The following is a 14800-nucleotide window of genomic DNA, read 5'->3' on the forward strand; positions in this document are numbered from 1 at the left end:
CTTCCCTACATTCATTCAGCCCTGGTTCTCAAACGCCTCCGTCTGATTCAGGTCCCCACTATCCGCACCGTCAGCACTTATACTGCTCAGCGTTCCCAAACCAGATCTCGTGCTCAAGCTAAAGCTGAAGCTGAAGGCATTTTGGATGGATATTGGAGGACTACGCCAAAAATAATCGCCAAACTAACTATAAACAACCACACTACAGTAGCGCCCAGCACGAGGCACTCTCTGGCCACTCATTCCCCACGAACGTCTCAATATCAGTCAAAACCAACAGTGGCTGACACTGCACTGCACTGCACGACAAACATGCCTGCCATGTGGGACACCTTCAAAGCTGGCACTGGCCCCAGTCTTCACCAGCTGCCGCCTCAAGAGCTCAAGAACCGACCATTCCTTCGCCAGAATCGAAGCTCATCCAGCGGACTGCCACAGAGCCGATCTACTACCAGCGCCCACAGTAATCAAACTACCATTTCAAACAAGTCCCGCGACGACATTTACGACAACCAAACTCATCTTCACGACGATTTCGAAAACCGACTCAACGGACTTGGCATTCAAAACGGCCCTTTCAGATACGAGATTCGCCGTGGTAAAACAGTCCGAACACCAGACATCTCGGGTCCACCACGTCTGTAAGTGCTAGCTTGATTTCATATTGCTTCTTTTTCTCCCGAATTTGTTGCGCATTACCTATTCAACAACTGCATTGCCCGATTCGAATAAACCATTCCTTCCGTCAGCCACGTCAGACAGACCGTTAGACTTTTAGCCGACTCAGCCGTTGGCGCAGCGATGTTACCTGCATCCACATGCCATGCCTTGTACATATGTACCAGGTAACAAAGCGACGAAGGCATTCAGTCTTCCCCCAACAGTCGACGATCGGCAACTACTGGAGTCGTTCGTCATGCAATACGTGTGCTCGAGATCGACAATCCTGCGCTGCAGTCAAGTGCATGATACCAAGCCAATTTGGGGTTTCAGTCACGCCAAATATTCGAGCCGACTACGCACGCAACCTCAAGTGATGAGTCGATATGCACGTTTTCTGCCGGCCCCAAGGCATCTCACCAGCAATGCCTCCTTCCTGGCTCCATAGTCGCTGACGCTTTTTCGTACCTTTTTTTCTCTCGCCCTTTCCATTCACGACATAAAATCTCGAATGGCAATAACGAGGTATCCGCACCTGACTAACATGTTTCTTCTTTCCTTCACAGTTCCCCTGTCCTCGGATCTGACGATATCCGAGTGAAACCTCCTCCTCGAAACCCGCGACGACTTCAAGGCGAGGACGACTCTCCCTGGCGTCCTGCCTCCTCCATCTACACTAACGAAGACGACGACGAAAACCGAAGGGGCAGCCGTCACTCTCATCATTTGCAATATTTGAAGCCATCTCACTTAAAGGTTCCTGCCAAAGACATGTATGGGCGTCCTATGGGCGTCGAGATCTCGCCCCCAAGCTCTCCTGAGTTTGATGCTAGGCAATACAAGTGAGTCCATCTCCTGATTTCGAGCCTTCTTTTTGCAATCACTGCATATTCCTGGGCACGCTGTTTGTTTCGATGCACCAACTTTGGTTTTTGCTCTTTTGAAATTACTCGACTTCGAGATTTGAGTACCACGAAAACTCTCGATTCTCAGAACCAAGATTAGACACACTTTCTGTCCATCATTTCTGCTTGATTCACACCACTATCACAGCGTGCTTTCACGCAATATGAGAGTCTTTCCATTCAGAATCAAATCGCTAATCCGATGCCTTGCTTGCAGGCCAAACTCACAGGATGTCTCGCCAATCGACGATTCTCCTAACTTATCTCAGCTGGACCTTCTTGGGGAACGCCGACTGACGTCTACTCAAGCCCAAGCACAGACGCAGCTTCGCAGCCAGATACCGCAGATGCGTCGTGATAAGCCAACGAGTCCTGGCCTTTCACAACTTCGAACCACCAAATCCACTGATGAACTTACGGATGCCAGCAAGCCATGGGAAAACATGCACCCATCACATTATGGGACTCAGAAACCCTTCGGTTCCACAACCATTGTCACTGGTGGGCAGCAAAGCAACACTTCTCCGTCGCTTGGACAGCGGATCCGAAAGTTTGCTAGAGCGAAGCCCGAGCCTCTCGAAACTAGACCACCGTGGAATGGAGCAAGTGGGCGTGCACCCATGGTTGATCCAGTCCGGGACGATCCCTCTGTTGCTCCATTGAGCTTACAGCGCAGGGCCAGCAAGCGGGTTGGACTTGGTGGTGGTGTCAATCCTGAAACACATAGTGGCAATGCTGGAACAGCTCGACAACACCTCCCCCCACGGCCCACCCAGAGATCCAACGAGACTTATAAAACACCATCACCCGAACTTGTTTCGCACTCTTATCCTAGCCCTCCAAATACAGGCTCGCCGCCACCGTCTCAGCCCGTCATATCACAAGCCGCGGCATCCATGCTCACGCCAAACATGGTGCCTGATCAGAAGAAGGCCATAAGAAGAAAACCTTCCCCCTCAACGCATAACCCTCATTCTTCTTGGTCAAGTTCCGTCTACTCGGCAATCACGGAGAATACGATTATCGGCGACAAACCACTCCTCAACCCGATTGAGTCAGCAAGACTATCCACACCAGAAGATCCCTGGGCGCAGCCTGCATCTCGTTTCAGTGTTACAACTTGCAACACAGCTGCTACCAAGTCACCAGTTGTACCTGATGAAGAAGAGCGACCAGATACACCGAAGCAGACCTCCTCAGTGATGGATCGTAGGAGACCAGTCCCAGGCGGAGATAACTTCAGAAGAGCATCCAACGTACCAATCGTCATCTCAATGAAGTCGGCTTCGCCATCAAATGAGAATTTTGACTCCAACGTTTCCACCGACAAGGCGCTTCCGCCTGCTCCTCCCGAGCTTCAATCAGCACATGATCGTGTAGCGTACCTCAGTGCTCGACTTGATAGTCTAGCCCACAGACGCAACAACATCAACAAGAGCATCAAGCAGATGACAGAGTTGATGCCCACCGACAGAATTTTATCGAGCACGGAAGTGATGCGTAAGCGCGAGATTGAGAAGAAGAAGGTCGAGGGGCTCAAGGAAGAGTTGGCGGAAATTCAAAGGGAGGAACATGACTTGGGTCTGAAGCTCTACAGAGCTAACAAGCGTGCTGAGAGAGAGGCGGCCTTTGAGCCTTCCACTCTTTGGGTCAGGCGAGTCACATCTTAGGGAGCTTTTAAGGGATATAGATCATGGGTTTGGGAGATGGCATCTCTGGTGAATAAGCAAGGCGTTGATGAGACATGCATAGCAGATGGAGTCGGATTCTTTTGTTTCTATTCGGTTTTTCTTCTTCTTTTTTCTAACAACCTCCAGTTACTGATTTTGGACTGGTTATTATTGTACGAAGAACATGTTCCTTAATTGTCGGGACCTATTACAACTGGGACAAATAGATCGTTGTCGAATGACGCAGTACATAAAATTCACTTATGCTCTCCTTTTGTTCCTGGCATGTTTGGACATGATGTAAAACCACCAAATGATTTGTTATCATCGTAGGCTACTGGGCAGCAGAAAAGTTGACCCCTTAAGTCTTTGGTATACACATACATAGTTTAAGTATGATCTAGGTAGCATAAACCAACCTACTGATTCGTCTCTTATGCTTCTCGCGACCAATTTTTCTGATACCCTGAGGGTAGGATAAGTCCGTTTGTTGATTAACTATAGCAACCTGCCTCGTTCAAACAGGTAAAGAACGAACAACTTGAATTGATCTACGTTCTCAGCGCTCCATCAGACAAACGAAAATGATCATTTTCTATACCAATAATTACTCTTTGCAAGCCCTTGCGCGATCCACATATTGCATCAATCGGGCTGGTTGTTTTTCACGTTGGCCTGCAGTGCCACACGGCTGCCAGTTTGTTGTGTACGAGCTTCATACCTATATCCAAGTTATGATTAAAATAACATATCACAACTTCACAGAAAACATCAACACCATCATACCACACTAAAAGATCATGGAAGGCCATCTTCGAGAATCGGTCTGGGACCGAGTGTAAGTGGTCAACCACGACTCGTCACCATCACTAACCGCCATGAAGCGCTCGAGAGATGGGAGTGTTTGCAACTCCAAGAGCAGATGCTAAATCTGTCAAGGCTCGCACTCTCTTCATCTACTCCGCATTCAACCGCGGCCCTCGAAGGGATTTCAAAGAACCCATGGCCAAATACGACATCGAGAATCACGAAGGGCTCTATGCTAGCACGCGATGCATCCTGGTTGAGACGCTCGTCAAGGACATCCCCACCACAGAGTATTCTATCTACATCTTCAACGACGTCGATGCAGTGGATAAGACTAAGATCAAAATGACAAAGCTTCCTGAATGGACCGACGAACATGGGATGCAGAACATCTTCTTCCCCCATCACTCTCCCGCTGCCCAACCGGTGAACCACTACCATGCTGTTGTCGGCACAGGATTCCCCGAGCCGAACATCGCGCTCTGCGCGAGTACTACCGTCAATCTTCGCATCGGCCCTGGCGGCTACGAGCACCAGTGGCATACCGACTACGGCTGCTACGGACAAGACGTGTTCCCTTTCAAAGAGATAACCCGGAGTCATCAAGTCGCCTACGGCACTACGACTTGCATCAAACTCAAATTCGAAATCGAAAATACCAGCCACAACCCAGTGGTTTTCGGCCCGGAGGATAACGTGGTCAACGGTCGTGAAGTAGACCCGGAGGACTGGCATGATACCACTCGCGTTCTCATCGGACAGCCGAACCACCCGTTCAAGATCTCGCTCAACCTTCGCTTCGTCGAAACCCAACACCCAGACCCTAAAGTTCCCAGTCAGACTGATGTTGAGATGTTCAACATGCGTCGTATTAGATCGTCAGGCCCCATCATTTCTTCCGTCAAGGGGAGGACTGTGAATACATACACATACCTCATCACACTCATGCACGGTTAACGGCTAGAGATCAGAGGTTGAAGGTAAGAAACAAGTTCTCTGATCCACGGCTGCTGGGTCATCACCGTGTTCTGTAGGACAGGATGCTAGACGAAGTAAACAAATGTCTTGTAGCACAACCTCCATGTTTGCCTTTTTCAGTGACTGACACTCCCTTGTGAACGACCGAAATAAACACAGCGAACCACTGACGTTGCCACTATTACATCCGAGCATGTCCTTCCGGCCTTGCTCCCTGCTTTGTTTACTCTTCTCCTCTGTTACAACGGAACTGAGCGAGCGCTTGTTCTCGTGGCCCCTGTCCTTGTCCTTGTCCCATCAAAGACCTCACCCTCACATAGCACAAAAAGAACACCCATTCAGTTACCACCCTATATTCAGCGAAACAATGCACTTGGCCGACAAATCAACTATCGAGACTGCCGTTCGCGATGCTGCTATCATCTGGCTGAAATCAGAATATAAAATACTCTACTTTCCAAGTCAGACTCCCTCTCCCCTTTCTCGCCAAAGACACACGAGTTCCCTTGTCAAAAGAAAAACATTATACATCAGTGGTAACGTAACTTGTACGACGAGATAGCTTCTCGTGATCAATTCTTTAGCTTTTGGTCAACAACTACCGAAAGACATTTGCACAACACAGGGAAGTGAGAAACAAAAACAATCGGCTTTCTTTCACGAAGAGGTTAAGACAGAGACAACAAAAAGGTAAGTTTTCCCTGGCCCCGATCGTAGGAACTAATAGAGAGGAATAGGCTTCCTAAAGAGCAACCATGGCTCATAGGCGCACCACAAGTGCGTCGCATGTCCAGGCTGGATGCGACGCCGATGTCGATGCTCGTAGATATGCCTCTTCTACGAGCGGAATTACATACACTCGCGGTTCAGTCCTCCCAGGAAATGGCTCCATCGCAGACTCGGACGAGTTCAAGGAAGAAAGCTCCTATGATTTCAGCGATTACGAGCTCGAAGGCCCTAGTCCCCATGGCACGTATTACATCACGGCTAATCATCGACACGATTCTTCGCAACCCAGGCCTATCGCTTCGAATCAAGGGGGGTCCCATGCTCACGCCGATGGATCTGCAAGAAGAGGCTTCCAGTCCGGGAATGATCTTCCCAGAAGCTCTCCCTATCAGCACCAAAGGAACTCCTACTCTGGGAACTTCAGCCAGCCAGGTCGCTATGCCACCAGCTACCAAAACCACAGGACATACTCTGCCTCACACGGTGGACGCAGTCTTCGCCAGACTTATCCGTCAGACCACTACGACGAGGTAGGGAACTACATCGGCCCGCCGGCAGTAGACGCCAATCCGGGCGATCTCGTCTCGTTCCCTCGCCTTCCCGACTCGGATCCCTCTTCACTAGAAGGCGAGCGGGAGAACACGGGGTCTCAACGACACATTCCCATATCTGAAACCAGTAAACGGTCTTTCTCGGAGCAGCTCGTCAGCGGTGTGCGCAGCTTTTTGACTTCGGAATCGAACAAAGATCAAGCCCCCCCACAGCCACCTCGTACTGGGACCTACCTTTTCTGCCGGCACTATCTCATCGAGGAGTGTGCTTGCGTTACCGCTCTAGAAGAAGACGGAGTTGGGGACTACTGTCAAAAGTGTTGGGAAGGGCGTTGCAATGGGCCAAGGCCACCACGATCAGTGGTTAGAAGGTCACTGTGGTAAGGAGGATGGGGGAATATTGGCTTTGAGACTGTGCAAAGGCAGCTTGATAGAGTGAGTAGACATGATACCAGATGGGGGATATATCCAGTCATGATTTCGGGTGACGGGTATTTGCTTTTACAATTAATGGTACAGAGAAAAAACAAGATTTGTACAAAACACTCACATTTCTAAAATCTAAACTAATACAGACTTCTTCCCTCACTCTTACTGAGGCTTTAGGGTACAACAATAAATGAACTAAAATCATAGCCTAAATAGCATAAGGTGCCTGCGAATTCCGTCCCTTATACGTCAAGCGGCCAACTTTTCTAATAGTTACCCTAGGGCCTGACAATAAATTAGTATTATTGAGCGACCTAAGAGCAAAGCTACGACTCGATCAGCCTCAACTGTAACTGACCTAGTATAGCCCTACTGGGTATCCTATCTATCCCCTGTTAGCTCGTAGGTATACTATTATTTTCTCCGCTCTTCTCTTGTCACAAAATAAGCATGTACTGTAATTTGTAGATCTATAAACAAATCGGCGCCTCCGGGTTGACGGACCTGACAATGATGAACCTGGCGTGACAGGCCTGATGTGGGGAGTGGGAGCGGGAGTGGAGAAAAGATACAAGGGAGGGTATCATTGAGTGCTGAAAGCAGCAACTTCAGCGAATTTGTGTTGGTCATTCTATACGATCAAGTACTGCATCTCGGCTGGTTTCAAGAGAGAACATGTGTTGTACTATCCGATAGAGTCTGTTCCAGAAGTATTCTTCCGTTACAGCTTTCGAAAGAATTGCCAAATGTGAGCATTACAGACAGTGCACTGAGTGCAGTAGAAAGATGCATGCATTTCTGATGATCTACGTTACATGCATTTACATGCCATCTCTTGCAGGAATATGGCATGTAGGCTACCAAAAAAGCTGGGCGAAATAGCGTAAGGAACCGAAAACTTGGTTTCTGGAAACACATCAAATCTTAGTTAGGTACAGCCTTACTTTTCTTCTTCTTTTCTTCTCTCTAATTTTTATTTGATCGATTTCTCAGATTTCGATCGATCTCGCTACCAAGTGTTCTGCTGATCTGTTGCGTTGTACTGAATGTGTTTGCTTTTTCCTGGAGCTTTGTCTCTGGATCCTGGTACTCAGCACTCAGCTGTAACAGCCAGCAGGAGAAATGTCTCACTTGGAGGCTGCAAAAAAAGAAAGCGCAAGTCACGATTGGCCAGAATCCTAGGCAGTCTGATGGATACTGCAGTTCCTGCATACATGGTGTAAATGAGAAAGAGAGCCTTTCGCATGAAATCATCGAGTGAGCTGCAGAGAAAAAAGAAATACATTCACACTCAATATTGATACCATAGTAACGCGCTGCCGGCTGTAATAAATGCCGTCACTGAATAGGTAAGGCGCTAAAACTTAATTCGTTCAGGAGCCTATCTTTTCAATTACCAAACTTATACCATCTTGTTCAGGGCTCAATACACCGTCATGGCTTACATCCGATATCCATATCAACTACCACTCTTCAACAGAACAAAAAAACAATTCCACGGGCATACCGATACAGCATGTTTTACTGTACCACACAATTCGGCCGTCATCCCAGCCCAGTTCAGCCCGTCAAATTTATAATTGGGTATTCTTAATCTATCGTGGACCGTATCAACCCCCCTGCACAAAAGCAACGAGCATACAGAATTTCATCCCAACAAGCCAAGCCAGGCCTCTCAGAGAGCCTTCCTTCCTTCCTTTACTTACTTATATGTGATGTGCATCTCCAGATATGTCTCGACTCTCAAGCTTGGTGTCTTGCAATGTTACATGTCACTATATAATTATTACACAACACACACTACACACCCGTCACATTCCTTTAATCGTATTCATTACCTTAATTACCCACGATGGCTTCGGAGTTTACATCAACCGAGAGCAACGCAATGCAGATTTATGCTCCAAGCATTGTTTTCTTTCTTGTTACACCTCTATTCATAGCCTTCCGATTCTGGAGTCGCATAACACGGAGAACGGGACTAGGCTGGGATGACATGACCGTTATAATATCTTTTGTAAGTGTTTGTCCACTAGAATTATTCACAGAAGATTATACTAACATTAACATAGTCATGTGCTGTGGTTGTTCAGGCAATCATGATGGTCGCATGTAATTATGGCTTTGGCCAACATATCAAGGCGTTGACCACAAGCAACAAGATAATATCACTCAAGGTACATATCATACTCAAGCAAAGAATACGTCTCTAATTATACTAACTGGCATTAGCTATACTATATTGCCCAGATCTTCTACAAACTCACCATGAACCTGGCCAAGATCTCAATGCTCCTGCTCTACCTCCGCATCTTCGTCCACAGATGGTTTCGCAGGTGCTGCTTTACCCTCATGGGTCTTGTCACTTGTTACATGATAACCGCAGTGACCCTGTCTATCTTGCAATGCTACCCCATCAGCGGCGCCTGGGATAGGTCGATACCCCCAGCTTGCATCGACCTGGAGAGGTTCTGGCTTGCAAAGGCGGGCTTCTCTATCGCGACAGACACTTTGATACTGATGCTTCCCATGCATCCTATATGTACTAGCAATCTCTCAGTCGCTCAAAAGCGAGCACTCATTATGCTTCTTGCTACAGGCGGTGGTCTGTAAGTGAAACTCCAAGACTAAAGACCATAGAGGTTGGGTCATCTAGCTAACGCCTGTCTCCTAAGTGTCATAACAACGTCTATCGTGCGCATGACAACCCTTACATTCTCGGCCAAAACTCCCGACACAACTTGTATGTTCCTCCCTCATCGCAACACATGCTTTACCAGTACTGACACTCTTCCTAGTCGACATCAGTTCCATCATGTGGTCTATCATCGAACAAAATTTGGCCATCATCTGCACATGCCTACCAATGTGTCGCCTATCCATCGCCACACGCTTCCCACTATGGGTCTCAGAGTCAGAGTTGACAACACCTGATACCTCTGAGACTGCCGACCCATCTAAACGTCAGACTAGACGGTGGAGTCCTTACACGGGGCCCAGGAACGTACAAGGGATCACGCGAAGCATAGTCATCACCAACGACGAAACGAGTGACGAACTCGCATTGGATCCAGCGGAGAGAACATTTACCATGTCGACAATGTCGAGCGACATTGGTGCGATACGGAAGATTGTTGAGTATGAAATCACATTTGAGACTGCATCCGATGTCAACTCCTAGTTGCATTTCACATGGGTAGGGTCTTACTGGTTTAAGGACCGATTCCATCCAGACATACTGCTCGACGCAGAGCATTTTCTTTGTTTAACTGTTTGATTGATTGATGGGTTATGTATGTTGATTTAAAAGCGAAGCGAGGCGTGTACCAAGGATTCATTACAAGGCATTTAGACTCAAAATTTCTTTTGTACAGATATGATATATATTTAGATAGGTAGCCAAGGACAATGTAAGATTAGCTCATGCCCTCCATAAATTCAACACGATCAAGAATCATCTGGCGGTATCCCATGTACTCCTTGAGACCCTCCCACTCAGGCCCAGACTCCTCTCCGTGCCTCCAAGGTTCCTTGAATCCCCAGGCACATGCAATCTTGTCCATTGCCGCTCGCTCCTCTTCTCTCACCCAACGGGTCCGTAGCGGTGTACCTGGTGCCCATGTCACACGCTTCATCTGATCCTTGTTACTCAGCTTGGCAATCATTCCCATCGATCCCACAACCATGAAGTATCCGGAAATACCAGCAATACCAATTCCCGTTGCTGTCGACATGTCCATTGTGTTTTGCCAGTATGTGGCATATGCGGTTGCAAGGCCGAAGATGCCAAATGGGAGGGTACCCAGGGCGAGGGCAGGAGTGGTGGCGTTCTTGATAAGTTTCTGACGCTTAAAGGCGGGAAGACTGAACGAGGCCTCTACAATACCCAGAGCTGCGTCCAGATGCTTGGAATCAATGGCAGTCTGCAAAGCCATGTCGGCAACGTCCTTCTCAATGGCCTTGACTGCAGCATTGGGATTTGATGCCACGTACTGAACTACACCATTCTTCACCACAGGCTTCTTCTTGGTCGCATACATCTCAAACACAGCGGGGAGCGACTCGGGTCGACCAAGCGAGGATTGAATGGCGACATAAAGCTCAAGGAAAGCGGGTGTGATCTCAACATTGGGTTGCGAAATGATAGCGTACGCCGAGTATGAAATCTTCTTGACGCTGTCGGCCAGCCCCGCATCCATGGTGTTCGGTCTCTGACCAGTTCGCTCTGCTCCCAATTCCATAAGCTTTGACGTTGATGCTCTCGATTGAGCCTCGGCTCTGTGGATCTGCGGCTGAAGAGCCTGAGCAGCCTTAAGGCATGTCTCGAGGGCCGCAGTCGTCAATTGCTTCGCCGGGATACCATCTGTCGCAAGAAACTTCTTCTTTGTGCTTTCCACGATGTTTGCCAGTTGTGTTGGATCGGTCAGTTGCCTGGGGACTTTCTCCGCATCTGTGGGCTGGATGTTGAGATCAGGATATGTCGAAGATGTCGCAGCCCATCGTGTACTCGTTCCTCTAATCGCAGACTTTCGGCTGTGGCGGACAGTGGCTAGGAGAGTTCCGCTGACAAAGGCTTGGTTGGCAATTGTAGGCGTTGGCGTGAATGCGCATCGTAAGCAGACATTGCCAATTTGGCGAGCGGGTAGGCGAGACATTGTGAGTAATCCAGAGCGGTGATGTCGATAATCGTGCGCTTTCAACCCAAGTTATTGCCCTTTCCCTGATTGCCTGCCTGTGTCGTTCCCTCAAGCAAATTTTCTCCCCGCCTCAATTGTCGTTGATGCTATTCAGAAACTAGCCCGACTCTGAATTTCTTAAGTCATGATACGCGAGCGGGAGGACCCACATGTTCATGAGTGACAAACGTTGATAGGCCTGTCCCTCGATAAGAGCTGGAAAGATAAATTGAACGACTTGGTAATGATAAAGTTAATTTCTCAATTATGCGTTGGCCATTAACTTACCTATAACTTCAAGGAGTATCCATGAATATCAGAACACCTGAATAGACTGATCATGCGTACCAAGCATGGATCCTGACAGAAACCAGTCGTCGTGACTCTTTAAGCTGTATCTTCAAGGAACTTGGGCACTAGAACAAAGCGGGGCGCAGCCCAGCGTGTCCACTGTAAGGGAAGTAGCGGTGCTGCCTTCCATCTTCTGCGGGCAGCGTCAGCGTTCCATTGGCCATGACGAAACATGATGTGGCTCTTGCCTTTGGATATCCGATCTCAACTGATTCAGCATTCCAAGGTACAACTTCAACCTCTTTACATCTGATCTTTAGCTGGGGTTTATTTATCACTGTTGCCTCGCCTGGCTGCGTTGCGCTGTAGACTCTTATATATCACCCAGGATCTGGACACTCCACCGTTTTAGTCCGAGGTCCCCGAATCGCCTAGCTCTCATTCATCCTACCGACGACATCTGAACTTATTCGCGACACCACATTCGAGGTTTCCGACGTCACGAACCACTTTCACGATGCCTCCTCCGCCTCCGCCGCCCCCTCCGCCGCCGCCTGGTGGTATGGGCGGTCCTCCTCCTCCGCCTCCTCCTCCTCCAGGAGGTCTTCCTGGACGTCCATCAGGAGGAGCAGGTAACAGGGTATGTCCATTCATGGCGAAGAACTGCGCCAGTTTGAATAGAAACTGACAACTCATTCCAGGGCGCTCTTCTGTCAGATATTCACAAAGGCAGAGCCCTCAAGAAAGCTACCACCAACGATCGTTCAGCACCAGTAGTTGGGAAAGTGTCCGACTCCTCCGCTGGCCCCCCTATTGGTGGCGCGCCTCCTGTCCCAAAAATAGGTGGTGCTCCTCCTGTTCCTGGCCTGGCGCCATCAGTTCCTGGAAACCGGGCAAGAAGTAACAGCGACCAAGGATCTCGCGACTCTACCGCAACTACCGATGCCGTGCCACAGCTGGGTGGACTGTTCGCAGGGGGGATGCCCAAGCTGAAGAAGAGAGGAGGGGGCGTAGATACAGGCGCCAATTCCGAGTCTTCTTATCGATCCGATTCCGAAACCATCACCTCCGTTCCTAGGCCTCCTGCTGCTTCAGCGCCAAGGCCGCCTTCAGCTGCTGCGCCAGCAATCCCTGGACGAGGACCTCCAGTACCGCCTCCAGGAGGAGCAGCAGGCTTAAGAAAGACAACGCCGATGGGATCCAAGCCTCCACCTCCTCCTATAGGGAAGAAGCCGCCTCCGCTGCCGACATCGCGGAAACCCTCGTCTATGTCGCTGCCACCCTCTGCATCCTCACCAAACTTGGTACCTTCAGCTCCCCCTCCTCCACCGCCTTCAAGTCACGCACCAGCTGCTCCTCCTCCACCTCCTCCATCTGCGGCACCTCCGCCCCCTAGTCAATCCCCAGGATCTCGGTCTTCGGTACCACCTCCGCCGCCTCCTCCTCCGCCTGGAGCAAACCATGCAACATCATCCCTTGCTGCGCAGGCTACCATTCGTGCTGCTGGTCAAGCATCACCAAACGCCGCACCTCCTCCCCCTCCAGCGAGTGCCCCGTCACCTCCGCCACCAACAACACGTTCTCGAGGCTCCTCTCTCCGCCACTCCATGTTGGATCCAAGTATGTTTACTTTGACAGCAAACGGAGGAAAGTCACCAAGTCCTACGCATTCGCCTTCGCAACCACCTAGTGGCGGACACATTGAGATCCATGACCCCAGGTGGCAGTTCAAGGATGAGGGCCTGTTTCCCAAGCCCAGAGATTTTGTAGGAGGAACAAGAAGATACCGGGCAGGAAGAGGAAGTAGTATTCCTCTGGATCTGAGTGCTCTCTGAAAAATGGAAGAGTTTAAAAATGGAATTCGCGACCTTGAGCAGTTTATCCACCAAGCTGTGTTCATGATTAGACGAGCAGCATGACAGTTCTGAATGGTTTGGGTAAGCTAAATTACATATAACCAATATAAATAAATATTATATCGTTGAATTATGCTAAACATGAAATAAGCTGGATAAAAGGGACAGCCACTCGTGATAATATGTGATGTATGGTCTAATGGTCTCATTGATATTCAGAATACCATATACACAAATATAGTACACTCGAGTTAAGTACTCTTCCAAATATTGTACATTTATGGATAGCCATTTCAAGCTTACATAGACTTGAGGTAGTTGGTCTCCTTAATCTTGGCCTTTCTCTCCTTTCGCATCGCCCTCTTGAGCTCTTCTCGCTTTTGTGCGGCCTCAACGTTGTGTTCAACACCCTTGTTCTCCTCGCCAAGAATGTTGATAGACTGCTGCTGGATGGGGATCTTGGGAGCTAAGGCTTCAAGGTTGCCTTCGGCCAATAGCTTGGCCTCATGAGCCTTTTGACGCTTTGCCGCCAGTTTTCTTTGCTTCTTAGATTTTGCTGTAGAGGATGTTAGTACAATTGTTTGGCACAGATGCCTGGATCAGGTATTGCGGTAACGTACAGAATTCGTCTCCAGCGTCTGCGTCCGCCGCATCAGCGTCCTTCTTCTTCACATCCAAGCACCTCCACAACCACTCTGGGTACTCGTCGTCATGTTTGGCAACAGGGTCCTGCCCAGTCTTGGTGTAGTTCAGTCCGCTGAGGACAGTTCCGGGTGCACATGATGATCGTGGAGCAGGAGCATCCTTGAGGGTCTCGCCAGGTGCCGTAACGGGGGTCGAAAGCGTGGGCTCCGCATATCGGAAAGGCGTCGTCGTCGTGAACTGACGAAAGATGGGTTGAGGCCGCCGCAGGGCAGTGGCGCGCAGGCACCGAGTGCAGAACATCATGATTGCCGGTGGATGTTTGTAGTCGGAGTGTGACAAGGCTCGAGGTTCTAGAGAAATTTTGGAGGTGCTAGATGTGGAGAGCCAATGGGAAGTCAAATAACCTCTAATTGTCAGCCTCGCCCCAAAAGCCCGCGCAAGCTCGAACGACTTATATAATTGGATCCAATGTGCAGTTTCTTTATGGGTTCTTTTCATTTCATTTTTCCCTGATATATACACAGTCATACAAGGCCAAGGTGATCATTACACCTTTAATAGCAAGCCGAGCTGGTCACAATCATGTTGTGATATCAAGGCTAA

The 14800-nt window shown here is 49.1% G+C and overlaps 7 protein-coding genes across 7 annotated transcripts; 5 read left to right on the forward strand and 2 right to left on the reverse strand.

The window, feature by feature from the left end:
- Positions 1-312: 312 nt before the first annotated feature.
- On the forward strand, positions 313-3235 carry FSST1_003843 (uncharacterized protein; the record flags this gene model as incomplete). Its single annotated transcript, XM_083229961.1, has 3 exons — positions 313-641; positions 1227-1502; positions 1783-3235. The coding sequence occupies 3 exons, from the start codon at positions 313-315 to the stop codon at positions 3233-3235; spliced, it is 2058 nt and encodes a 685-aa protein (XP_083087273.1).
- An 800-nt stretch (positions 3236-4035) lies between these two features.
- On the forward strand, positions 4036-4999 carry FSST1_003844 (uncharacterized protein; the record flags this gene model as incomplete). The annotated part of the gene is made up of 2 exons (XM_083229962.1): positions 4036-4073; positions 4120-4999. The coding sequence occupies 2 exons, from the start codon at positions 4036-4038 to the stop codon at positions 4997-4999; spliced, it is 918 nt and encodes a 305-aa protein (XP_083087274.1).
- A 776-nt stretch (positions 5000-5775) lies between these two features.
- On the forward strand, positions 5776-6684 carry FSST1_003845 (uncharacterized protein; the record flags this gene model as incomplete). The annotated part of the gene is made up of 1 exon (XM_083229963.1): positions 5776-6684. One exon carries the CDS (start codon positions 5776-5778, stop codon positions 6682-6684), a length of 909 nt encoding a protein of 302 aa, XP_083087275.1.
- A 1897-nt stretch (positions 6685-8581) lies between these two features.
- Positions 8582-9910, forward strand: FSST1_003846 (uncharacterized protein; the record flags this gene model as incomplete). The annotated part of the gene is made up of 5 exons (XM_083229964.1): positions 8582-8746; positions 8802-8906; positions 8962-9338; positions 9405-9472; positions 9528-9910. The coding sequence occupies 5 exons, from the start codon at positions 8582-8584 to the stop codon at positions 9908-9910; spliced, it is 1098 nt and encodes a 365-aa protein (XP_083087276.1).
- A 235-nt stretch (positions 9911-10145) lies between these two features.
- FSST1_003847 (uncharacterized protein) lies at positions 10146-11384 on the reverse strand (the record flags this gene model as incomplete). The annotated part of the gene is made up of 1 exon (XM_083229965.1): positions 10146-11384. The coding sequence occupies one exon, from the start codon at positions 11382-11384 to the stop codon at positions 10146-10148; it is 1239 nt and encodes a 412-aa protein (XP_083087277.1).
- An 829-nt stretch (positions 11385-12213) lies between these two features.
- On the forward strand, positions 12214-13531 carry FSST1_003848 (uncharacterized protein; the record flags this gene model as incomplete). Its single annotated transcript, XM_083229966.1, has 2 exons — positions 12214-12336; positions 12398-13531. The coding sequence occupies 2 exons, from the start codon at positions 12214-12216 to the stop codon at positions 13529-13531; spliced, it is 1257 nt and encodes a 418-aa protein (XP_083087278.1).
- Positions 13532-13851: 320 nt separating this feature from the next.
- On the reverse strand, positions 13852-14500 carry FSST1_003849 (mitochondrial 54S ribosomal protein mL54; the record flags this gene model as incomplete). Its single annotated transcript, XM_083223744.1, has 2 exons — positions 13852-14108; positions 14173-14500. The coding sequence occupies 2 exons, from the start codon at positions 14498-14500 to the stop codon at positions 13852-13854; spliced, it is 585 nt and encodes a 194-aa protein (XP_083087279.1).
- Positions 14501-14800: the final 300 nt, after the last annotated feature.

The sequence above is a fragment of the Fusarium sambucinum genome, chromosome I (assembly GCF_050947815.1).
Source record: "Fusarium sambucinum isolate potato_lamoka chromosome I, whole genome shotgun sequence".
In the NCBI taxonomy this organism is placed as follows: Eukaryota; Fungi; Ascomycota; class Sordariomycetes; order Hypocreales; family Nectriaceae; genus Fusarium; species Fusarium sambucinum.